The 25,904-nt window shown below is 39.6% G+C and overlaps 1 protein-coding gene across 8 annotated transcripts in view; it reads left to right on the top strand.

Moving 5' to 3' along the window:
- Positions 1–25,904, top strand: part of HIVEP1 (HIVEP zinc finger 1) — a 156,509-nt gene that overhangs the window by 111,716 nt on the left and 18,889 nt on the right. For 7 of the 8 annotated variants that reach the window (XM_055264391.2, XM_055264392.2, XM_055264390.2 and 4 more), the window contains 4 exons: positions 74–6,054; positions 9,903–10,036; positions 10,909–11,084; positions 15,912–16,013. In XM_055264391.2, coding sequence (XP_055120366.2) covers positions 74–6,054; positions 9,903–10,036; positions 10,909–11,084; positions 15,912–16,013 — 6,393 coding nt within the window. The remainder of the gene's footprint in view (positions 1–73; positions 6,055–9,902; positions 10,037–10,908; positions 11,085–15,911; positions 16,014–25,904) is intronic. The other variant, XM_063632893.1, reaches the window with a different exon arrangement.

Genomic DNA, 25,904 nt, shown 5'->3' with positions numbered 1-25,904 from the left:
CTTAATTTTCAAAAAATTATAGTTGGTGTATGTACAATGTTAACAATTTTTTTTTGTTTTGTTTTTTTGCCAGAAATCTTACAGGCTGGTGTTAAAGGAACTTCGGAATCCCTTAAAGGTGTGAAACGCAAAAAGATCGTAGCTGAGAATCACCTGAAAAAAATACCAAAATCCCCACTGAGAAATCCTCTTCAGGCAAAACATAAACAAAATACAGAAGAGTCGTCTTTCACCGTTCTTCATAGTGCTTCAGAGTCTCACAAGAAACAGAATTATATTCCTGTAAAAAATGGGAAGCAGTTTACTAAACAAAACGGAGAAACACCTGGAATAATTGCTGAAGCCTCAAAATCTGAAGAATCTGTCTCCCCAAAGAAGCCCTTGTTTCTGCAGCATCCATCTGAACTGCGTAGATGGAGATCCGAAGGCGCTGACCCTGCCAAATTCAGTGACCTCAGTGAACAATGTGACTCAAGTTCCTTGTCAAGTAAAACCAGGACTGACAATAGCGAATGCATCTCTTCTCATTGTGGCACTACGTCCCCCTCCTATACAAACACCGCATTCGATGTCTTACTGAAAGCAATGGAGCCAGAACTGAGCACCTTGTCACAAAAGGGCTCATCTTGTGCAATTAAGACAGAAAAACTGAGGCCAAATAAAACTGCACGTTCCCCTTCCAAATTAAAAAACAGTTCAATGGATGCCCCAAATCAGACTTCACAGGAATTGGTTGCTGAATCACAGTCTTCTTGTACCTCATACACAGTCCATGTGTCTGCTGCTCAGAAGAATGAGCAAGGGGCAGTGCAGTCAGCTTCTCATTTGTATCATCAACATGAACACTTTGTTCCCAAATCCAACCAACATAATCAACAGCTTCCAGGGTGTTCAGGTTTCACAGGATCACTGACAAATCTGCAAAATCAAGAGACTGCCAAACTTGAACAGGTTTATAATATAGCAGTGACATCATCTGTAGGCCTAACTTCACCTTCCAGTAGATCTCAGGTTACTCCTCAAAACCAGCACATGGATTCTGCTTCACCTTTGTCAATAAGTCCAGCTAATTCTACACAGTCGCCCCCCATGCCAATCTATAATTCAACTCATGTTGCCTCTGTTGTTAATCAAAGCGTAGAGCAAATGTGCAATCTTCTTCTGAAAGATCAGAAGCCAAAAAAACAAGGAAAATATATTTGTGAGTATTGCAATAGAGCATGTGCAAAGCCTAGTGTGCTTTTAAAGCATATCCGCTCCCACACTGGAGAGCGACCCTATCCCTGTGTGACTTGTGGATTTTCATTTAAGACTAAAAGTAATCTGTATAAGCACAAGAAATCCCACGCACATACTATCAAACTGGGTCTTGTCTTGCAACCAGATGCTGGTGGCTTGTTCTTGTCCCATGAGTCCCCCAAAGCACTTAGTATTCATTCAGACGTAGAAGACAGTGGGGAGAGCGAGGAGGAAGGCGCCACTGATGAGAGACAGCATGACCTGGGTGCCATGGAGCTGCAGCCTGTGCACATAATAAAGAGGATGTCAAATGCTGAAACTTTGCTAAAATCAAGCTTCACTCCAAGCAATCCAGAAAATGTGGTAGGTGACTTTTTACTACACGACAAATCTGCAGAATCACAAGCTGTGACAGAGTTACCGAAAGTTGTGGTCCACCATGTCACCGTGTCCCCCTTAAGAACTGACAGTCCAAAGGCCGTGGATCCCAAGCCTGAACTTTCTAGTGCACAGAAGCAGAAGGACCTTCAGGTGACAAACGTACAGCCACTTTCAGCCAGCATGTCCCAGGGTGGAGTCTCCAGGTTGGAGACTAATGAGAAGTCCCACCAGAAAGGTGACATGAATCCACTGGAAGGAAAGCAAGACTCTCACATAGGAACGGTACACGCCCAGCTACAAAGGCAGCAGGCTACCGATTACTCCCAAGAGCAGCAAGGAAAGCTCCTGAGTCCTCGAAGTTTAGGAAGTACGGATTCTGGTTACTTTTCACGTTCTGAAAGTGCCGATCAAACAGTGAGTCCACCAACTCCCTTTGCCAGAAGGTTACCCAGCACAGAACAAGACTCTGGAAAGAGTAATGGGTCCTCTGCAGCTCTTGTCACCACGTCAACACCCTCTGCTTTGCCCACAGGGGAAAAGACATTGCTTTTACCAGGTCAGATGCGCCCACCTTTGGCCACAAAAACACTTGAGGAGCGGATATCGAAGCTTATCTCAGACAACGAAGCTTTGGTAGATGACAAGCAACTGGATAGTGTGAAGCCACGGAGAACCTCACTGTCAAGACGAGGAAGCATTGATTCCCCCAAATCATACATATTTAAAGATTCTTTCCAGTTTGATTTAAAACCAGTGGGACGGCGAACAAGCTCAAGCTCTGATATACCGAAGTCACCTTTCACCCCTACTGAAAAATCAAAGCAAGTGTTTCTTCTGTCTGTACCTTCACTTGACTGTTTACCTATCACAAGAAGTAATTCCATGCCGACCACAGGTTATTCAGCAGTACCTGCAAATATAATACCTCCTCCTCATCCACTAAGAGGAAGTCAGTCATTTGATGACAAAATTGGCGCTTTCTATGACGATGTCTTTGTATCGGGACCTAACACTCCTGTGCCCCAGAGTGGGCATCCCCGTACACTTGTGAGACAAGCAGCCATAGAAGACTCTTCAGCAAATGAAAGTCATGTTCTTGGTACTGGACAGTCCCTGGATGAGAGCCACCAAGGATGCCATGCTGCTGGTGAAGCCATGTCAGCACGGAGCAAGGCATTGGCACAAGGCCCCCATATAGAAAAAAAGAAGTCTCACCAAGGGCGAGGGACAATGTTTGAGTGTGAAACTTGTAGAAACAGGTACAGGAAACTGGAAAATTTTGAAAATCATAAGAAATTTTACTGTTCTGAGTTACATGGACCAAAAACAAAGGTAGCCATGAGAGAACCTGAGCACAGCCCTGTGCCCAGTGGCCTGCAGCCGCAGATTCTACACTACAGAGTTGCTGGGTCCTCTGGCGTTTGGGAACAGACGCCCCAGATAAGAAAAAGGAGGAAAATGAAAAGTGTTGGGGATGATGATGAACTTCAGCAAAATGAAAGTGGAACTTCTCCAAAAAGTTCTGAAGGCCTTCAGTTTCAGAATGCTCTGGGCTGTAATCCCAGTTTGCCTAAACATAATGTTACCATAAGAAGTGACCAGCAGCATAAAAATATACAGTTGCAAAACTCCCAAATTCACCTTGTTGCCAGGGGCCCTGAGCAGACCATGGATCCCAAGCTGTCGACCATCATGGAGCAACAGATAAGTTCAGCAGCCCAGGACAAGCTAGAACTGCAGAGACACGGAACTGGAATCTCCGTCATCCAGCACACCAACGCCCTGAGCAGGCCCAACTCATTCGACAAGCCTGAGCCTTTTGAAAGAGCCTCCCCAGTTTCTTTCCAGGAGCTGAATAGAACAGGGAAGTCTGGGTCTTTGAACGTGATAGGAATCTCCCAAGAGGAAAGTCACCCTTCTCGGGATGGGTCTCATCCTCACCAGCTTACACTATCAGACGCTCTCAGAGGAGAACTTCAGGAAAGCTCCAGAAAGAATCCAAGTGAACGACATGTGTTAGGACAGCCCTCAAGACTTGTCCGGCAGCACAACATCCAAGTCCCAGAGATTTTGGTCACAGAAGAACCAGATCGAGACCTGGAAGCTCAATGCCATGATCAAGAAAAGTCAGAGAAGTTCAGTTGGCCCCAGCGTAGTGAAACCTTGTCAAAATTGCCAACAGAGAAACTGCCACCCAAAAAGAAAAGGCTCCGTCTGGCTGAGATAGAACATTCCTCGACGGAATCGAGCTTTGATTCCACTATCTCCAGGAGTCTAAGTAGGGAGAGCAGTTTATCTCACACTTCAAGTTTCTCAGCCTCTTTAGACATAGAGGACGTTTCTAAAACGGAGGCTTCCCCCAAAATCGATTTTCTAAATAAAGCCGAGTTTCTTATGATTCCAGCTGGCTTGAATACGCTGAATGTTCCTGGAAGTCACCGGGAAATGAGGCGTACTGCATCAGAACAGATTAATTGCACGCAAACGTCAATGGAGGTCTCTGATCTCAGAAGCAAATCATTCGATTGTGGAAGCATCACCCCACCCCAGACAACACCACTTACTGAATTGCAGCCTCCATCTTCGCCTTCTCGAGTGGGAGTGACTGGGCACGTGCCTCTCTTAGAAAGAAGGAGAGGCCCACTGGTACGGCAAATATCTTTAAACATAGCCCCAGATAGTCATCTGTCTCCTGTACACCCAACATCTTTCCAAAATATTGCTCTTCCCAGTGTGAACACAGTGCCATATCAGGGGCCTCAGCTCACTAGTACATCTTTAGCTAAGTTTTCTGCAAATACTTTGCACTCTCAGACTCAGGTTAAGGATCTGCAGGCAGAATCATCAAACTCCAGCTCTACCAACATCTTTCCTGTTCAACAGCTCTGTGATATCAATTTGTTAAATCAAATCCATGCACCCCCTAGCCACCAGAGCACACAGCTATCTCTGCAAGTGTCTACGCAGGGTAGCAAACCAGATAAAAATTCTGTTTTATCTGGGTCTTCTAAAAGTGAGGATTGCTTTGCTCCCAAATACCAATTGCATTGTCAGGTTTTCACTTCAGGCCCATCTTGCTCTTCTAATCCTGTACATTCTTTGCCAAATCAAGTTATTTCAGATCCAGTTGGAACAGATCATTGTGTGACATCAGCAGTGTTACCAACCAAATTAATTGATAGCATGTCTAATTCGCATCCTCTGCTACCGCCAGAGCTCAGGCCACTTGGAAGTCAGGTGCAGAAGGTGCCATCGTCATTCATGCTGCCCGTACGCCTGCAGAGTAATGTTCCTGCTTACTGTTTTGCTACACTCACATCCCTGCCACAAATACTAGTGACCCAAGATCTGCCCAATCAGCCAATTTGCCAGACTAATCATAGTGTAGTGCCAATCAGTGAAGAACAAAATTCTGTGCCAACATTACAAAAAGGTCATCAGAATGCTTTGCCAAACCCAGAGAAGGAATTTCTATGTGAAAATGTTTTTTCAGAGATGGGCCAAAATTCTTCTCTATCAGAATCCTTGCCCGTAACTCAGAAAATATCTGTTGGTCGACTTTCCCCTCAACAAGAATCTTCAGCTTCGAGTAAAAGGATGCTTTCCCCAGCAAATAGTTTAGACATTGCCATGGAAAAGCACCAGAAGCGGGCCAAAGATGAAAATGGAGCTGTTTGTGCAACAGACGTGAGACCTTTAGAGCCTTTGAGTTCGAGAGTTAATGAAGCTGGTAAACAGAAGAAGCCTATTTTAGTGAGACAGGTTTGTACTACAGAGCCCCTGGACGGTGTGATGTTGGAAAAGGATGTTTTTTCTCAACCTGAAATTAGTAGTGAGGCTGTTAATTTGACAAATGTTTTACCAGCTGATAATTCATCAACAGGATGCTCTAAATTTGTCGTTATAGAACCTATAAGTGAATTGCAGGAATTTGAAAACATCAAGTCATCCACATCATTAACTCTTACAGTTCGAAGTTCACCTGTCCCTTCAGAAAATACTCATATTTCTCCTTTGAAATGTACAGACAATAACCAAGAAAGGAAGTCACCAGGGGTTAAAAATCAAGGTGACAAAGTGAACATCCAAGAGCAAAGTCAACAGCCAGTCACTTCTCTTTCATTGTTTAACGTCAAGGACACCCAGCAGCTGGCTTTCCCTAGCCTGAAAACTACAACCAGCTTTACATGGTGTTATCTCTTAAGGCAGAAGTCGTTGCATTTGCCTCAGAAGGACCAGAAAACTTCAGCCTATACTGATTGGACAGTAAGCTCCAGTAATCCAAATCCACTCGGTTTGCCCACAAAAGTTGCACTTTCTCTCCTTAATTCAAAACAGAACACTGGAAAATCACTATATTGTCAAGCAATAACTACCCATTCCAAGTCAGATTTATTGGTCTATTCAAGCAAGTGGAAAAGCAACTTAAGCAAGGTACTTGAAATATATAATTTATCTTCAGATATGGTTTGTGCAAATTTGTTTTAATGTGTCTTGATACCTTTAAATATTTTAACTGGAAATATTTTAATTTTGAGTGGCAAATTGTGCTTTAAGTGTCTTATTTGAAAGACAGGGTGATATATTTACCCCAGGAGTTACATTGGTAAGAGTTACCAGGAGTCTTTCAGTGATTCTATCTTGAAAGATTTTAGAAATAATTTACCCTGAGCACTTTTTTTTTCTCAGCTAACTATGTAAGTCTTTACTTAGTAGTACAGATGATCATGGTTTTACTTTGATGTTTTACTTATATTAAAGTTTTGTTTTTCTTGTTAAGTGAAAGGAAATCATGGTTATGCTTTGTTCCTGCTAATGCAGGGAAACAGGTGTAGATAATCAAAGATAGTTGCATTTCATCCTGAAATATAAGCAGAAAGCCATTTAGACTTGTCTTGAGCTTATTAGCTACATGCCCCTGTCATGCCCATTCCAGCTGTCTTCCAGTGTAGCTGTGAGAACCATTAGCACTAGAGAGAAGTTTCACAAAATAATTCATATACTTGGTAAGTTGATTTGGTCAAGATTTATAAAGTAATTTAAGGCCATGAAACTGTAACTTGGGGTAATTTGTGGAATCAGTCTCATTAGAATTATCAGCTTTATAAAATGGGAAAAAGTCATTTACTTGATTAGAATAATAGGTAAGGATATCACGTTCGACTCTGGATACTCAGAAGTATTTGGCCTCTGCAGATTCATAAGCATACAACACAGGTTAATAAACATTTACAGATGTGTCAGTAGGAAAATACTGCAGTATCAGTATTACCATAGAAGTATGAAGAATTCTAAAGAAGAAAGTTTCTAACATTGATAGTAGGTGGAAGAGATAAGAATTCAGCAAAGATACTCCAAAGGTGGTGATACTTTAGTTAAGTGTTCAAATTTTTTTTTAAAAAAAATAGGGATTTTTCAGGCAAAGAAGAATAATTTTTTTTTTTTTTTTTGAGACAGAATCTCACTCTGTTGCCCAGGCTGGAGTGCAATGGTGCACTCTTGGCTCATTGCATCCTTCCCTCCCGGGTTCAAGCAACCCTCCTGTCTCAGCCTCCGGAGTAGCCGGGATTACAGGTGCCCACCACCACGCCTAGCTTTTTGTATTTTTGGTGGAGACAGGGTTTCGCCATGTCTGGTTTGGCCAGGCTGGTCTCGAACTCCTGACCTCAGGTGATTCACCCATCTTGGCCTCCCAAAGTGCTGGGATTACAGGTGTGAGCCACCGAGACTGGCAAGAATAAAAAATAATAATACACAAAATGACATGGAAGTGAGAATAAACTTGGTTCATTTAAAGAACTCTGCAGAGTCTGGCCTGGTTAAAAAGTGTTGTAAGTTGGAAACATAGGTAAAAACCAAATCATGTGTATGGTTGTGGAGAACCAATGATACTTTCTCAGTGAAGGAAAGTGCATCCAAACCACCTGTGGAATTTGTTAAGTTCTCAGGCTCTAAATCTACTAAATATTGAAAGTTAAGACCTAATCGTTAGAATTTAAACAAAACTCCGTGTATGTTCCTGAAGTGTTTGTGAGAAGTGGCCCTCCTTGAGTACCAAATGCCTTGGAAGAAATGTCTGGAAATGCATATCTAGATTTGGAGCTTAGGAGAGAGTTCTGGGTGGAAGTGTGTAGAGTAGAGATTCTTTGGTGCATAAGTATGATTAATGAGATTGCTTAGGGTATAAAGAAGGGGAGAGAGCCTAGACTGAATCCTGGGGATCACTACTATTTAAAAAGTTGAATGGATGAAGAAAGTCCACACTCCTGTATGGAAATTGAAAGAGATTGATCATAGAGGGGGATAAGAATGAGCAGAAAGTGGCATCACACAAAACACAGAAGAAGATATTCAAGGAGAGTTGTTAGGTCAAATAAAGTTGAAGGCAAATGGGTATATCTGGACTGCGCAGATCACTGGAGAGTTGAGTCTATGAGCACGTGGCTATGGAGGATGGATTACTGGGCTTTTATCCACAACTCAGATGTTAATGCATTTATGGTTCACAATGGGAAAGAACAGGTAGATGCTATAAAGTAAAAGGATTTCTAGGCAAAACATGGCATTTTCAACATACAATACACAGAGTGCTCAAGCATGTAAAGACTAAGATTTTGACATTTAGCTCATAACTTTGGCAAGTAGAAGCCAGATTTAATAGTACGAAAGTGAGCAAAAGATAAAGGGGAATTTGATACTGAAAATAAAGCGGATTACTGTTAAAGGGATAAAGTCAAAGGAAGGTGTGTGCATATATTCTAAATTATGCGGAAGCCAATCTGTGAGGAAAAGAGAAGGAAAGGTTGCATCAGTAGCTCTTCCCACTGCCTTTTTGAGGAATGTGGGCCAGCAGCTTTTCTTTCCTCCTGCCTGTGTAAGGATGGGCCTCCCAAGGTACTATTCTGAGGCCACACAGACCCCTCTCCATAATGAACAGATTCCTATCTCTTAGTATTAAGTCATTTCAGCACCACAGCTGTCTGCTTGACAATGTAATTCCTTAAAGGAGGTTTGTATAAAAGAAGCCCTTGGTAGGAAAAGTTGTGCGTTGCGTTGGATTCAGCCAGAGGATTAGAGTTTGAGCCTTTGCTCAACACTTGACCTGGGATGAGGAACTTCACCCTGAGAGCGTCCTTCCTCACTGGGATATATAGTCCACCTGTGCTGCCTGCCTCACAGGGACCTGAGAGAATGGAATGGCACTATAAGTGAGACAACATACTGTCAAAGGGGTGGTAGCATAAAATCTTACATAAAATCATAAGGAGGTATTATTATATTGTTCCTATAGGAAAACCACACATTGTTTGTCATTTTGATTTTGATGTTCATTACCTTTTTTCCAGAGACTTAATTGTTACCAAGCCAAAACCTAACTTTTTGGCTAGACCTGGATGTCACATTGATCAGTATTCAGTAAACTTTTGAGAAGATAGAAAGAATTATGGTTTTAGCTGGGCATGGTGACTCATGCCTGTAATCCCAGCACTTTGGGTGGCTGAGGTGGGAGTATCACTTGAGGTCAGGAGTATAAAACTGGTCGGTGCAACAGAGCAAAACCCCCATTTCTACAAAATTTTAAAGGTATCCAGGTGTGGTGACTCAGGCCTGTGGTCCTAGCTACTCAGGAGGCTGAGGTGGGAGGATCTCTTGAGCCCAGGAGTTTGAGGCTGCAGTGAGCTATGATTGTACCACTGCACTCCAGCCTGGGCAATAATAAGACCCCATCTCAAAAAAGATTTATGATTTAAAATAATGGAGGAAGAAAAAGTAAAATATTGGGAAATGAGGCTTCTGCTTTACCTTATAATGCACTGAAGGTAAAGGAGACTTAATGATGTTTCTAAGGGGTATGAGGCATTATTTTACCAAAAGGGGTAACTAGCTCTTTTCCATCTCCAAAAGTAAACTCTTTAAGAAATGTATTTAAATGATAGTATGAGTGGTTGGTTAAATGGAAGAAAAAATATTTAGTCTACTAAAAGTTTCTGTTAAACTTATGAAATACCATGGTATAGGAGGTTGTAAAGCCTTTATTTGGTGGGGTTGTCAGTGAACTGTGGCGGAATTTTAAAGTAACATAAGATTTATCAGTTTGCTGTGATTGAGACAGATTCATAAGGGAGGAGATAACGCAAATGCCCTTTGAACCTATTACTACTTTGAAATGCATTTCATTGACCATATGCTCTGTACTCTGCCATGTTTTAATTTCCAGTGAAAGATTAGCATGTTTGTGTTTTCAGTTTTATTAAATTAGTTTCTCTCTTTTTTCCTTTCAGAGAGCATTAGGTAATCAAAAGTCCACAGTAGTTGAATTCAGCAATAAAGATGCCTCTGAAATTAACAGTGAGCAAGATAAAGAAAATTCCTTAATCAAAAGTGAACCAAGAAGAATTAAAATATTTGATGGAGGGCAAGTACAAATTTTACTTCTTAAATGTACATTTAAACTTACTTTTTAAATGTACATTTGCTTTCATGTGAATGAAGACTTAGTGCCAATTTCGTATCAATGTTGCAAGGTTTTTCAGCATATTAACAGAATCCCATAGCAAAATATGTTAGCATTATGTTAAATAATTTTATTTTGATGGAGAAATGATGACTATTTGGGAAATACTATACAACCTTGAAGGCAGCTAAAAACTAAATTATTAGAGTGAACCTTGGTTTTCACATTGATTTACAGTAAGGAATGACCTAGAGAATCTGCTCTCAGATGAATTCATTGCCCATTAGATATCTTTGTGTATTTTGTTGTGAACAAAAACATCATAAAAGCCAATTATAGTAAAGCTCCAAAATATTTCAGTACTTAAAATTATTGTGATTGAATTTAGCAAAGAAGAAAAAATTTTAACCAATGACTTAGAAACAGGAAAGTATTTTAAAATTACATACAGTAGTGGAGCGCAGTGGTGCGCACCTGTAGTCCCAGCTGTTCAGGAGGCTGAGGCGGGAGGATCATGTGAGCCCTGGAGGTTGAGGCTTCATTGAGCTACGATCACACCACTGTGCTCCAGCCTGGGCAACGGAGCAAGACTGTCTCTAAAAAAAAAAAAAAAAAACACGAAATATAATATTGCAAAAGTTTGTTTGATTAGAATTAGCTATATTAAGTGTTGATGTAAAAAGTTGGAATATTCTGTTACACATGCATAAAATTGTTATTGGTTGAGTATAAAAGTTGTGCCTTGTTTTATTTTTGGGTTGAATTTTAATCATCAGTATTTTCTCAAGGACATAGTATCCAATCTCCCTATTCATTTTTTTTCTTTAAATTAGATATAAGTCAAATGAAGAGTATGTATATGTCCGAGGCAGGGGAAGAGGAAAATACATTTGTGAAGAATGTGGAATACGTTGTAAGAAACCTAGCATGTTAAAGAAACACATACGAACCCATACAGATGTCCGCCCCTACCACTGCACTTACTGTAACTTCTCCTTTAAGACTAAAGGTATGAAATGCACATTGCTTCAAGGTCCTTTTTATATGTGTTTAGGTGGGAGAGCTAAAACCCAACTATGCGTTTTCTTTGACCAACGAAATAGTAGCTTAAATAGACTAATGTAAATTACATCTTGTCAATGTTGTAGTCTTATTACTTTATATGATTTTAGACCCATTGGGAAAAAGTTTTTAATTGTACACTTCTAGAATAAATATATAATATTTTTAAAAGAGCAACTGCCCTTTTTAAAAAATTTAACTCCTTAAATTGCAGTTGTACATCATGATGACTAATATACCTTTTCAAAAATGTTTAATTTGGGGCTGAAGAATAAAAATAAATTTTCATGATCACAAGTAAATCCACTGGGTGCTAAAAGATTGAAGAAAGATTTAAAATAATAACTACAGTAAACTTCTATACTAATTACACTTCTGTTTTATTGTCTAATTTTAGGCATACATAGCCATTTTTTTCACGATGCTTTTTTTTACACAAATACTGTTAAATTTTAGCTTCAAAAATTTTCTATAGTTTCTATTAATGTTTATAAAGAAGTCGCAGAACTAATCATTAAAATTATATTTAGGACCCTTTCTGGTTTTTTAAATATGTTTTTATTTATAAGCCTTACTCATAGTTAATTTTACCCTGTACAAGTTTCTTGATACATATAATAGGTATACTACTTTAAATGTTTGCTTCCTCCGTCAGGCTCCTTATTCATGAACAATTTGTTACTTGAGATTTTAATTTTATATGCCACTTTCTAAAAACCAAAGCTCTCTTTTTAACAAAGGTAATTGTGAAAACATGTCTGAGAAAACAGTATCTGTAAAAAAAATATATATATATTTAATTGATTTTTAAAAATAGAAACAAATTTTATCCTTTGGGTTAACATTTACTTTTTTCTTATGTTGGTTGTCTTTGCAGTTTTTGTTTTAAAGATGGATCAACTCCTTAGCAAAATTTATTACATTTTTTGGCTAGTATTTATGGGCATTTAAAGAGAGTTGTAACGTGTAACAACCACATGCTTCAAATTAGTGCTCTTTAAGTGCCAATGGTGTCTGAAACAATGATGGAAAAACAAAATATTCTTCGGATGGCTTTGAATATTTCAAAAAAGTTTCAAGAGATGAGAGAGGTTGGGAGGGATACTCAGGATGCAGTTTTTTAATTGTGATGTAGAACCTCCCTCTGTCGTTGGAGGGTGAGTTTAAGGATGATTTTCCTTCCTGGTCCTGAGGGAGGACTCTGATAGGGTAAAGTACTTTGGTCTTTTAACTGAGTTTATTGCTTTTTTACTCGTTTTGATCCTATGATTAAGAAACATCTATTAGTTTCCTTTATGAGACAAGAAGCATATTTAGAAAGCTAATATTACTAATAAAAGATTATCATGTGCAAAAGAATGTTATCAAATACAAGAAGATCAAGATACAATGGGAAATGGGTATTTCTCAATAGAAAGAAGGAAAAGAATCAGGGTATTTAAAAAATATTTATCAAGTAAGGGCAAAAAAGGAAGGACAACCTAGATGTGGTAAACCAAATGTAATTAGAGATTTCTTGGCAAGGAAAAATATGATGAGTCACAAATATTAATCTTAGTGAAATAACTCAGAGATTTTAGAGAAATGTTAACTAAATGGTGGACAGTCCATAATGACCCCTGAGGAGTGAGCATTGCCTGTGAGTACTTTTCATGTCTTACATATCTCTAATATGCTGTATATCTGAATTGGCATTAAATTTTTTGTTTTGTAAGACGTCATGTGGAATTATATGATAAATATTTATTTGAAGGAGGCTATCCTTGCTAAGGAGACTGGTGAAGAAAATGTTAGAAATTCAGGATTTTCCTCTTCTTGGCATGACACTTCTCATTTTTTTATGGTCAGCTTCCTTTTTGAAGTCTACTTTTTGTGAATCTATGTAAAACAGATTCCACAGCACCTTTTAAAGGTAGTTAAATAATAGTAGACCTTTTTTTGAATTAGGCCTCAGATTTTCACCTTCTCTGATTTACTTGATATCCTAGCCAGTAGGACTCCACTTATTATTGAAAGTGTCTGGTTACTAACAGAAGGAAATAGTGATGTGATGTCATACTGTATAAATACGGTATGCAAAGACAGCAAAACCCTATCAAAAATAATCTGTAGAGCTAAAAATTGATGCTTCTGATGGTAATGCTTACAAATCCATAATTCATTATTTGCCCTCTGAGTTTATTTTCTGAGTACATTTTCAAAATAATTTTAATTGATTTGTTTTCATGATTCAACATTAGAGGTCAGTCAGCAGAAAATATATAAAGAGCTTGTATCTCTGCAAGAGTTAGTCTCATTTATATCACAGAAAGTTAGACTGTATGTAGCTAATAGGAATCCAGAAACAAAACCTCTCATGCTTTCCAGAGGATTCAGATAAATGTTTATTAAATCTGTCAGAAAAATTATTTATTAAATTAACACACAAGGTTTATAAAATTGCTAGGAGATATTTGCATTTCAATATGGGCACACTTTCAATATTTTGTATATTGAAATGAAGATTTTTGTGTATTTTACATTATTTAGGAAGTTGATTCATAATAAGTAATAGCTAAAGTTATGAGAAAATATGCTTACTAAAAACTTGTATTTCCAAATTTGTCTAGTTACAATTATACATTAGCTTCTTAAAAAGTAAGTAACCTGCAATGGCTATCTAGGGAGCAAAAACATTTTAAAAGAGGGCCAGGTGCGGTGGCTCACACCTGTAATCCTAGCACTTTGGGAGGCCAAGGCAGGCGGATTGTCTGAAGTCAGGAGTTTGAGACCATCCTGGGCAACATGGTGAAACCCTGTCTTAACTAAAATACAAAAAATTAGCCTGGTGCAGTGGCAGGCACCCATAATCCCAGCTACTTGGGAGGCTGAGGCAGGAGAATAGCTTGAACCCAGGAGATGGAGTGAGCTGAGATCTCGCCACTGCTCTCCAGCCTGGGCAGCAGAGTAAGACTCCATCTCAACAACAACAAAAAAAGAGGACTATTAGTGGACCTTATAATTTGGTTTGTAATATTGTTAGTATTAACACACTGAAAACATTTTGACTTACAAGTGGAAATTTCAACCATAGATATCTAAACCGTTTTTATAATTTCTTAATGTGAAAACTTTAAAGCTGTCACATAAAAGTAGAGATCTGTATAATGAACACCATTGTGCCCATAATCTTTTAATAATTGCTAAGATTTTGCCACATTTGCTTCATATTTTTTTCAGTATGCTTAATGTAAATATCAGAGATAGCCAAGTGTTAATGCAGGTGTTATCTCCAGAATCACAGAAGTCAGGGTTTGATGGACCTTAGCCATCATCTGGTCCTGGCAGCCTCTTAAGCCTGACCTCCTTAAGTACTAAGCTCTGGGGTCCTGCATGGTGGGCTCAAACAAGAATGTACTATGTAGTGCAAGAATCAGCTTGTACAGGGATGACCAGTTTCACAGGCTTAGTGCATTTATCAAGAAATTGAATAGATACAGCTATTTTCCATGTGCTTTGGCTCCTGCAAGCCCAAAATTTGGACCAATGATTCAGACATTTTGAGGTCTTCTGAAGACTTATTCTCAAATACTACTTTGCCTCTGCCCACTAAATTCAATATTTAGAGTTGCTTTTGTTTCTCAAAAAAGATGACTTGCCCTTGTTGGCAATGTTTTTGTGTGTGGTATTATCCACTGGAGATGCTTGTTATCCTCAGAAGAATCTGAGCTGTTTCCCCTGGATTCAGTGATCACTTGAGGCAGGTGTGCTAGTGGTTCTCAGCTAGCATGGTCATACTTAAAGAGGTCGATACAACAGCTGCCAGAGGAAACACTCCTTTACTGGTACTATTTTGAGACTTATACTCTATATGTGAAGTGAAATTAATACAGGAAATGCTTTCTCTTATTCCAGAAATACTGTTTATAAAATTACAATGACCGAAAATAGTTTTTCATAGATGGTCAAGCTTGAAACTTTAAAAGGTGAATTCCAAGGTACCAGAAATAAGAAATTCAAAGCTAACATGGTGAACACATACTAACAAAAAAAATTAAAAGGCCTTATGGGAATCGAGGCCAGATATATGCCTACAGGCATGCCTGTCCTGAGATAGCATCTGAGGTTCCTGAAATAAGCCTAGTCCTCCTGTCCAGTGACTTTGGGCCACGTGGGAAAAACCCTAACCGCTTAAAAGTAAAACCCTATATCTATACCATGCAAAAACAAACAAAAAAACTGGTCCAGAGTCAGTTGTCTGAAGCCAATAAAACTGTTAAGGTCCCAGGCAGAAGCAATTGGAAAACTGCTTTATAGAGGTGTTTCTGCAACCCAGGGTACTTAGGATTCCATGGAAAACAATCTTGCTGAGGATAAACTTACAATTAAAAGTAAAATGCATGCAAAGAAACAAATGAGAAAGAGCCAGCAGACATAACAAGTGGAGAATTCACACTCCAAGAACTACAGATCACAGTGTAGTCTGAACGGGACTTTAAATTACGTATGTATAAAATGTCCCAAGAAATAAATAAGGACTAGAGAATAGAAAACATAAGATAAAGGAGATGTTATCAAAGTAGAGGAGGCAGATTTTAAGAAGAAAGTATAAACTGATAATAACAAGGTATTACAACATGTAGATACCAAATTTTCTTTTGTTCACATTTTAGTCATTGAATTGTATGACCACAATCTGTACTTTTGTTTGAATAGGAATGAAATTTGCCAGTGTTTACAAATGCAATAGCAAAATCATACTACTTAAGCTTAGTAAACATTCTTTTCCCTTAAGGAAATCTGACAAAACACATGAAGTCCAAGGCACATAGCAAGAAATGTGTGGATTTAGGCGTCTCAGTAGGTTTAATAGATGAACAGGATACAGAAGAATCAGGTAAGGCTTTATACCATATTTTTCAAAAATGCTATTTATAATGTACAATTTTTTTTTGCTTCCATACCGTTTCCATTCCCACTGATACTGCCTAATTCCTGTTTCATTACCTCTTATTTATATGCAGTAGACTCCTAATTAGTTTTTCCATGTCTAGATTGTCCTCCTTCGTATTCATCTATCCCCCACGATGTTCATCTTTCTGAAGCATGTGTCTGATCATACCTCTCCTCTGCTCAGAGGTTCTCATCGGTTCCCATTTGTCTAGAAAATAAAATGTGAACCCTTGACCTTGATCAAAATCCTTTGTAATCTGCTGCTTACCTACTTCTCTACCCTTCTCATTTCTCTCTTTTACCTACCCTCGTGCTTGAATTTCCTGCCTACTTGACATTGATTGCTCTTCACCTTTACACCCCTCACTTAAAACCCCAGCCCTCACTTCCCACACAAACGTGGCTCCCAGTGCCCTGGTCAAAATCTCACTTTCCTTCAAGATCCAGCCAAGTCCGCTGCTGTCATGAAGCCTTCTCTGATTTTCCTTTTCCACACCTCTTGCAGGAAACAATTCTTCGCTTCTCTGGACTCCTCTAGTATTTTACAATTTCCTCCCTGAAAGCATTTAATCCCCTTCTACCTTGTTCTGAGATTATTCACGTGCTCACCTGAGCTCCCACCACAATGATTTAGCATGTCATGAGCAGAGCCAGTGAGTGCGTAACATGTGCTCACCAAAAGCATTTAGCACAGTGCCTTGCGCTGCGCAGCAGCTCCGTATTTGTGGAATAAAATGTTTGTTTACTTCTCTAAAGTGTTTATTATTCCGGTTAACAAATTTAAGTATTTATGTCTGACCAATTTTAAGGAAGAATAAACCTGTTCCTCTGTTCTAACTCATCAGAGAATAGAAATATCTTTTTGTGAAACTTGTTTTTAACCCAAGGATTTATAGACAAAAGAAAAAAAATTTGAAAAAGTATTCTGCTTTTTAAAATGCCCTGAATTAAACATTTACCTGCTTGCTATATTTTTCTTAACATGTATTAGTTTGGTCTAGAGAAAATTTCCAAAGAGAAAGTGATGAGGACATCATTGAATATATAGGTAAAAATTCAAATGCATTTAATCCCTGTAACACACGAAATGAATCAGCCTGAATTTACTTCTAAATATACAAGAGAAATGACTCACATCTTCAGTGATACAGAGCAATTCAGTTGTAAAAAGCTAGGAAAAATGTGTAAGAGTTTCAGCAAGTATATTTATTACCCACTGACTAGAAAAGGGACAAGGTAAAGGTATTATTATAGTATATACTCATGTATATCTTCTTCAAGAAGATGAAACTTATAAAAATTAATGTGTCTGTAGAATTCTCTAAGTTGTTAAGGGAAGGTAGCACTTGTATCTTAAATTTGCATAGGAGAATTATAGTTTCTGTTAATTATCATGGGTTGTTTACATTTACTGACTGACCTACCTATGTATTTATTCATTGTTGTATTTTCATCTAATTCCAAAAGCATTTGAACCTGGTCTTAGATTATTACTCAAAGTTGATATCCTAATTCCATATTTAGATTGGAACTTCTGATAAACAATGTAGTTTTACCTTTTTCCTTTCAGTTTACTTTTTTTTAAAACTACTGTATTTGTGGGTAGTGTGCTCAAAGTTTTTTTTTACAGTGTTTGTCAAATAATAGTGAAGTAGAACGTAGAGATGGAGTTTTGCCAAGTGCTGTGCCATGCTGTGCTAGAGACCTAACATTCTGTGTTGCTACACCAGCAGAATTTATTCCTCTCCTTTTGCTTTATTATAGGCTTACAGTGTAGGTGTAAATATAGTAAACAGTTGTTGTTTTAAACAAATGATCTTGTTTCATTGTGCTTTTCTGTGCTTTTAAAACATATTTGGAGATTTTTTACATACAAAAAAGTACAAAGTATTTTATTGTGTGTACTTATGTATTCACAGCAGAGTTGATTATAAATATTTTCTCATATTTGCTTCAAGTTCTTATCACAAATTCAATATATTTTTTAAAAACCAGCTCAGCGAGGTTATTGCTGCTGAGGGGCAGCTTCCCACACTCCCCACTCCTTGCCGCTCTGCTGTCCCTCTCAGGGGAGCTCTCACTGCATTGGGGGTTTTCCTTTCAGTTCATTCAACGTACATGTATAGGTCTATGAATAGTGTGTGATTTTATGTTTGTATTTTAAATTTGCATAAACAGCACCACTTTGTATGTAGATACCTAGATATTGTGCTTGATGAAATTTTACATTGTTCTCCAGAAGAGACTTTGCATTTCCTCACCTCTTTAATTATACCTAATATTGTTAGAATTTAAATTTTTGGCCAGTTTGATGGATTTGTTTGTTGTCTTTCTGGTTTATTGAGTACTAAGATTGGGTTTCATTATTCTTTGAAACAAACTTTTACTCCATTAAACTGATGATAGCTGGAGATGGGATTTTGCTTAGCAATTCTGCACATGTCCCTGTTTGAGGGGGCAAGCCAGAAGCCTGCAGCATGATGCTGTGTCTGGAGGGTGCACTGTTACTAGCCTTCCACTAGCCCAGAGTGGTACCAGCTGTTCCTTTTCAGTCTTCTGTGCTGGCTCCTCCTCACCTCCCCAGCCTCTCCCATAGGCCCCAGGGCTGTGGCCTTTGATCTCTTCTCTTCCTGTCTGTGCTCACTTTGTAGGTAGTCTCATCCGGTCTCCTGACTTCAGATACCATCTCTGTGCTGATGATTCCCCAGTTCGTTCCACATGTGGGTATCATTCTGACCTACCCCACCAGTCTCTGTTGGGGTGTCTAATTAGTATCTCAGGTCTGATGTGTCCCAGATCCCTGGTTCACCCCTTACCTCTAAGCACACTTCCCCCGTAGTCTTCCGCCATCCTTCCAGCTGCTTGGCCAAAAATCTTGAAGTCATCCTTGATGCCCATCTTTCTCACGTGTTGCCTCTAATCTACCAGTAAAACCTTTTGGCTCTTCACTTCAAAATGTCTTCAGAATCCATCCACTTTTAATCACCTCCAACACCCTACGCCAGCCACATCCTCTCTACTAAATTGCTTCTGGAATAGCTCCTGATTGGTCTCTGGTTCTACCCTGCTCCTTTACAGACTGTCTTCCCCATAGCAGCCAAAGTGGCCTTGTAACAATTGTGTCATTCCTTTGCTTAAAAGCCCCAGGGGTTTCCTGACTCATTTGGAGCACTGGTCAGGCACCCACCAGTCTTCCTCCTTACCATCTCCCTGAGGCTCAGCTCCCCATCCTTCCTCCCTTGCGTGCTCAGCTGCAGCCACATGGGTCTCCTGCCTCTTTCTTGAAGAGGTCCCTGTCTCAGGGACTTTGCACTCCTTTCCTCTGTTAAGAATGCCCTCTAGGAGGATTCCGTTCCAAGATGGCCGAATAGGAACAGCTCCAGTCTGCAGCTCCCAGCGTGATTGACGCAGAAGACGGATGATTTCTGCATTTCCAACTGAGGTACCTGGTTAATCTCATTGGGACTGGTTGGATAGTGGGTGCAGCCCACGGAGAGTGAGCCAAAGCAGGGCAGGGCATCGCCTCACCCAGGAAGCACAAGGGGTCAGGAGATTTCCCTTTCCTAGCCAAGGGACACTGTGACAGACACTACCTGGAAAAATGGGACGCTCCCGCCCAAATACTGCACTTTTCCAACAGCCTTAGCAAATGGCACACCAGAAGATTACATCCCGCATCTGGCTTGGTGGATCCCATGCCCACGGAGCCTTGCTCACTGCTAGTGCAGCAGTCTGAGATCTACCTGTGAGGCAGCAGCCTGGCAGGGGGAGTGGCATCTGCCATTGCTGAGGCTTGAGTAGGTAAACAAAGAGGCCGGGGAAGCTCAAACTGGGCAGAGCCCACCGCAGCTCAGCAAGGCAGGCTGCCTCTGTAGTCTCCACCTCTGGGGGCAGGGCATAGCTGAGCAAAAGACAGCAGAAACTTCTGCAGACTTAAACATTTCTGTCTGACAGCTCTGAAGAGAGCAGTGGTTCTCCCAACATGGTGTTTGAGCTCAGAGAAAGGACAGACTGCGTCCTCAAGTGGGTCCCTGACCCCCGTGTAGCCTAATTGGGAGACACCTCCCAGTAGGGGCCAACTGACACCTCATACAGGTGGGTACCCCTCTGGGGCGAAGCTTCCAGAGGAAGGATCAGGCACCAATATTTGCCGTTCTGCAATATTTGCTGTTCTTCAGCCTCTGCTGGTGATACCCAGGCATACAGGGCCTGGAGGGGACCTCCAGCAAACCCCAACAGATGTGCAGCTGAGGGACCTGGCTGTTAGGAGGAAAACTAACAAACGAAAGGATTAGCATCAACATCAACAAAAAGGACATCCACACCAAAACCCCATCTGTGGGTCACCAACATCAAAGACCAAAGGTAGATAAAATCACAAAGATGGGGAGAAACCAGACCAGAAAAGGTGAAAATTCTAAAAACCAGAGAGCCTCTTCTTCTCCAAAGGATCACAGCTCCTCGCCAGCAACGGAACAAAGCTGGATGGAGAATGACTTTGACGAGCTGACAGAAGTAGGCTTCAGAAGGTCAGTAATAACAAACTTTTCCAAGCTAAAGGAGGATGTTTGAACCCATTGCAAGGAAGCTAAAAACCTTGAAAAAAGATAAAACAAATGGCTAACTAAAATAAACAGTGTAGAGAAGACCTTAAATGACCTGATGGAGCTGAAAATCGTGGCACGAGAATTACGTGATGCATGCACAAGCTTCAATAGCCAATTCAATCAAGTGGAAGAAAGGGTATCAGTCATTGAAGATCAAATTAATGAAATAAAGCAAGAAGAGAAGGTTAGAGAAAAAAGAGTAAAAAGAAATGAACAAAGCCTCCAAGAAGTATGGGACTATGTGAAAAAACCAAATCTACATCTGATAGGTGTACATGAAAGTGACGGGGAGAATGGAACCAAGTTGAAAAACACTCTTCAGGATATTACCCAGGAGAACTTCCCCAACCTAGCAAGGCAGGCCAATATTCAAATTCAGGAAATACAGAGAACACCACAAAGATATTCCTCGAGAAGAGCAACCGCAGATTCACCAAGGTTGAAATGAAGGGAAAAATGTTAAGGGCAGCCAGAGAGAAAGGTCGGGTCACCCACAAAGGGAAGCCCATCAGACTAACAGCAGATCTCTCGGCAGAAACTCTACAAGCCAGAAGAGAGTGGGGGCCAGTACTCAACATTCTTAAAGAAAAGAATTTTCAACCCAGAATTTCATATCTAGCCAAACTAAGCCTCATAAGTGAAGGAGAAAAAAAAATCCTTTAAAGACAAGCAAATGCTGAGAGATTTTGTCACCACCAGACCTGCCTTACGAGAGTTCCTGAAGGAAGGACTAAACATGGAAAGGAGCAACCAGTATCAGCTATTGCAAAAACATGCCAAATTGTAAAGACTGTCAATGCTAGGAAGAAACTGCATCAACTAACGGGCAAAATAACCAGCTAACATAATGAGAGGATCAAATTCACACATAACAATATCAACCTTTAATGTAAATGGGCTAAATGCTTCAATTAAAAGACACAGGCAAATTGGATAAAGAGTCAAGACCCATCAGTGTGCTGTATTCAGGAGACCCATCTCACATGCAGTGACACACACAGACTCAAAATAAAGGGATGGAGGAAGATCTACCAAGCAAATGGAAAGCAAAAAAAAAAAAAAAAAAAAAGCAGGGGTTGCCATCCTAGTCTCTGATAAAACAGACTTTAAACCAGCAAAGATCAGAAGAGACAAAGAAGGCCATTACATAATGGTAAAGGGATCAATTCAACAAGAAGCTAACTATCCTAAATATATATGCACCCAATACAGGAGCACCTAGATTCATAAAGCAAGTCCTTAGAGACCTACAAAGAGACTTAGACTCCCACACAATAATAATGGGAGACTTTAACACCCCACTGTCAATATTAGACAGATCAACGAGAGAGAAGGTTAACAAGGATATCCAGGACTTGAACTCAGCTCTGCACCAAGCAGACCTAATAGACATCTACAGAACTCTCCACCCCAAATCAACAGAATATACATTTTTCTCAGCACCACATTGCCTTTATTCTAAAATTGACCACATAGTTGGAAGTAAAGCACTCCTCAGCAAATGTAAAAGAACAGAAATCACAACAAACTGTCTCTCAGACCACAGTACAATCAAATTAGAACTCAGGATTAAGAAACTCACTCAAAACTGCACAATTACATGGAAACTGAATAACATGCTCCTGAATGACTGCTGGGTAAATAATGAAATGAAGGCAGAAATAAAGATGTTCTTTGAAACCAATGAGAACAAAGACACAATGTACTAGAATCTCTGGGGCACATTTAAAGCAGTGTGTAGAAGGACAGTTATAGCACTAAATGCCCACAAGAGAAAGCAGGAAAGATCTAAAATCGACACCCTAACATCAGAATTAAAGGAACTAGAGAAGCAAGAGCAAACAAATTCAAAGCTAGCAGAAGGCAAGAAATAACTAAGATCAGAGCAGAACTGAAGGAGATAGAGACACAAAAAAACCCTTGGAAAAATCAATGAATCCAGGAGCTGGTTTTTTGAAAAGATCAACAAAATTGATAGACTGCTAGCAAGACAAAGAAGAAAAGAGAGAAGAATCAAATAGACACAATAAAAAATGATAAAGGGGATATCACCACCGATCCCACAGAATACAAACTATCATCAGAGAATACTATAAACACCTCTATGGAAATAATCTAGAAAATCTAGAAGAAATGGATAAATTCCTGGACACATATACCCTCCCAAGACTAAACCAGGAAAAAGTTCAGTCTCTGAATAGACTAATAACAGGTTCTGAAATTGAGGCAATAATTAATAGGCTACCAACCAAAAAAAGTCCAGGACCAGACGGATTTACAGCCAAATTCTACCAGAGGTAAAAGGAGGAGCTGGTACCATTCCTTCTGAAACTATTCCAATCAATAGAAAAAGAGGGAATCCTCCCTAACTCATTTTGAGGCCAGCATCATCCTGATACCAAAGCCTGGCAGAGACATAAGAAAAAAAAGAGAATTTTAGACCAATATCCCTGATGAGCATCCATGTGAAAATCCTCAATAAAATACTGGCAAACCAAATCCAGCAGCACATCTAAAAGCTTATCCACCGTGATCAAGTTGGCTTCATCCCTGGGATGCAAGGCTGGTTCAACATATGCAAATCAATAAACATAATCCATCACATAAACAGAACCAGTGACAAAAACCACATGATTATCTCAATAGATGCAGAAAAGGCTTTTGATAAAATTAAATAGCCCTTCATGCTAAAAAAATTTCAATAAACTAGGTATTGATGGAACTTATCTCAAAATAATAAGAGCTATTTATGACAGACCCACAGCCAATATCATACTGAATGGGCAAAAGCTGGAAGCAGTCCCTTTGAAAAATGGCACAAGACAAGGATGCCCTCCCTCACCATTCCTATTCAACATAGTGTTGGAAGTTCTGACCAAAGCAATCAGGCAAGAGAAAGAAAGAAAGGGTGTTCAATTAGGAAAAGAAGAAGTCAAATTGTCCCTGTTTGCAGATGACATGATTGTATATTTAGAAAACCCCATTGTCTCAGCCCAAAATCTCCTTAAGCTGATAAGCAACTTCAGCAAAGTCTCAGGATACAAAATCAATGTGCAAAAATCACAAGCATTCCTATACACCAATAACAGACAAACAGAGAGCCAAATCATGAGTGAACTCCCATTCTCAATTGCTAAAAAGAGAATAAAATATCTAAGAATCCAACTTACAAAGGATGTGAAGGACCTCTTCAAGGAGAACTACAAACCACTGCTCAACAAAATAAAAGAGGACACAAACAAATGGAAGAACATTCCATGCTCACGGATAAGAAGAATCAATATCGTGAAAGTGGCCATACTGCCCAAGGTAATTTATAGATTCAGTGCCATCTCCATCAAGCTACCAATGACTTTCTTCACAGAATTGGAAAAAAACTACTTTAAAGTTCATATGGAACCAAAAAACAGCCCACATTGCCAAGACAATCCTAAGCAAAAGGAACAAAGCTGGAGGCATCATGCTATCTGACTTCAAGCTGTACAACAAGGCTACAGTAACCAAACAGGATGGTATTGGTACCAAAACAGATATATAGACCAATGGAACAGAACAGAGGCCTCAGAAATAACACCACACGTCTACAACCATCTGATCTTTGACAAATCTAACAAAAACAAGAAAAGGGGAAAGGATTCCCTATTTAATAAACAGTGCTAGGAAAACTGGCTAGCCATATATAGAAAGCTGAAACTGGATCCCTTCCTTACACCTTATACAAAAATTAATTCAAGATGGATTAAAGGCTTAAATGTTAGACCTAGAACCATAAAAACCCTAGAAGAAAACCTAGGCAGTACCATTCAGGACATAGGCATGGGCAAGGACTTCATGTCTAAAACACCAAAAGCAATGGCAACAGAAGCCAAAATAGACAAGTGGGATCTAATTAAACTAAAGAGCTTCTGCATGAAACTACCATCAGAGTGAACAGGGAACCTACAGAATGGGAGAAAATTTTTGCAGTCTACTCGTCTGACAAAGGGCTGATATCCAGAATCAACAAACAACTTAAACAAATTTACAAGAAGTAAACAAACCACCCCATCAAAAAGTGGGCAAAGGATATGAACAGACACTTCTCAAAAGAAGACATCTATGCAGCCAACAGACACATGAAAAAATGCTCATCATCACTGGTCATCAGAGAAATGCAAATCAAAACCACAGTGAGATACCATCTCACACCAGTTAGAATGGCGATCATTAAAAAGTAGCAAGCGACAAATGATGGAGAGGATGTGGGGAAATCGGAACACTTTTACATTGTTGGTGGGAGTGTAAACTAGTTCACCCATTGTGGAAGACTGTGTGGTGATTCCTCAAGGATCTAGAACTAGAAATACCATTTGACCCAGCCATCCCATTACTGGGTATATACCCAAAGGATTATAAATCATGCTGCTATAAAGACACATGCACGTGTATGTTTATTGCGGCACTATTCACAATAGCAAAGACTTGGAACCAACCCAGATGTCCATCAATGATAGACTGGATTGAGAAAATGTGGCATATACACCATGGAATACTATGCAGCCATAAAAAAGGATGAGTCCATGTCCTTTGCAGGGACTTGGATGCAGCTGGAGATCATCATTCTGAGTAAACTATCACAAGGACAGAAAACCAAACACCGCACATTCTCACTCATAGGTGGGAATTGAGCAATGAGAACACTTGGACACAGAGAGGGGAACATCACGCCCTGGGGCCTGTCATGGGGTGTGGGCCTGGGGGAGGGATAGCATTAGGAGAAATACCTAATGTAAATGACGAGTTTATGGGTGCAGCAAACCAACATGGCACATGTATACCCTATGTAAACAAACCTGCACATTTTGCACATGTACCCTAGAACTTAAAGTATAAATAAAAAAAAAGAACGCCCTCTACGAGATACTGTGAGACTTAACGCCACCCTGCCTTCAGCTCTCTAGCAGATGTCCCTTGATCAGTGGAGCCTTCCTGAATATAAATATATGTAAATATAAATATATATAAAAACAAAAGTCACCTCACCCTCTTACTGCTAGCATCACTTAACGCCCTTTATTCTGTTTTCTTTTTCCTCATAGCACTTCACCACCACCAGACACGTGTGTGTGTGTGTTTATTATCTGTTTCTTCCAACTAGAAAATAAATTATGTAAGGGCAAAGATGATGTTTTGCTTGCTGCTGTATCTTCAGCTCCTTAGGATTGTGCCTGGCAAATAGTAGGTAATAA

The sequence above is a fragment of the Symphalangus syndactylus genome, chromosome 23, assembly GCF_028878055.3.
Source record: "Symphalangus syndactylus isolate Jambi chromosome 23, NHGRI_mSymSyn1-v2.1_pri, whole genome shotgun sequence".
NCBI classification, from domain to species: Eukaryota; Metazoa; Chordata; class Mammalia; order Primates; family Hylobatidae; genus Symphalangus; species Symphalangus syndactylus.
This window is presented reverse-complemented; position numbering and strand designations above follow the sequence as displayed.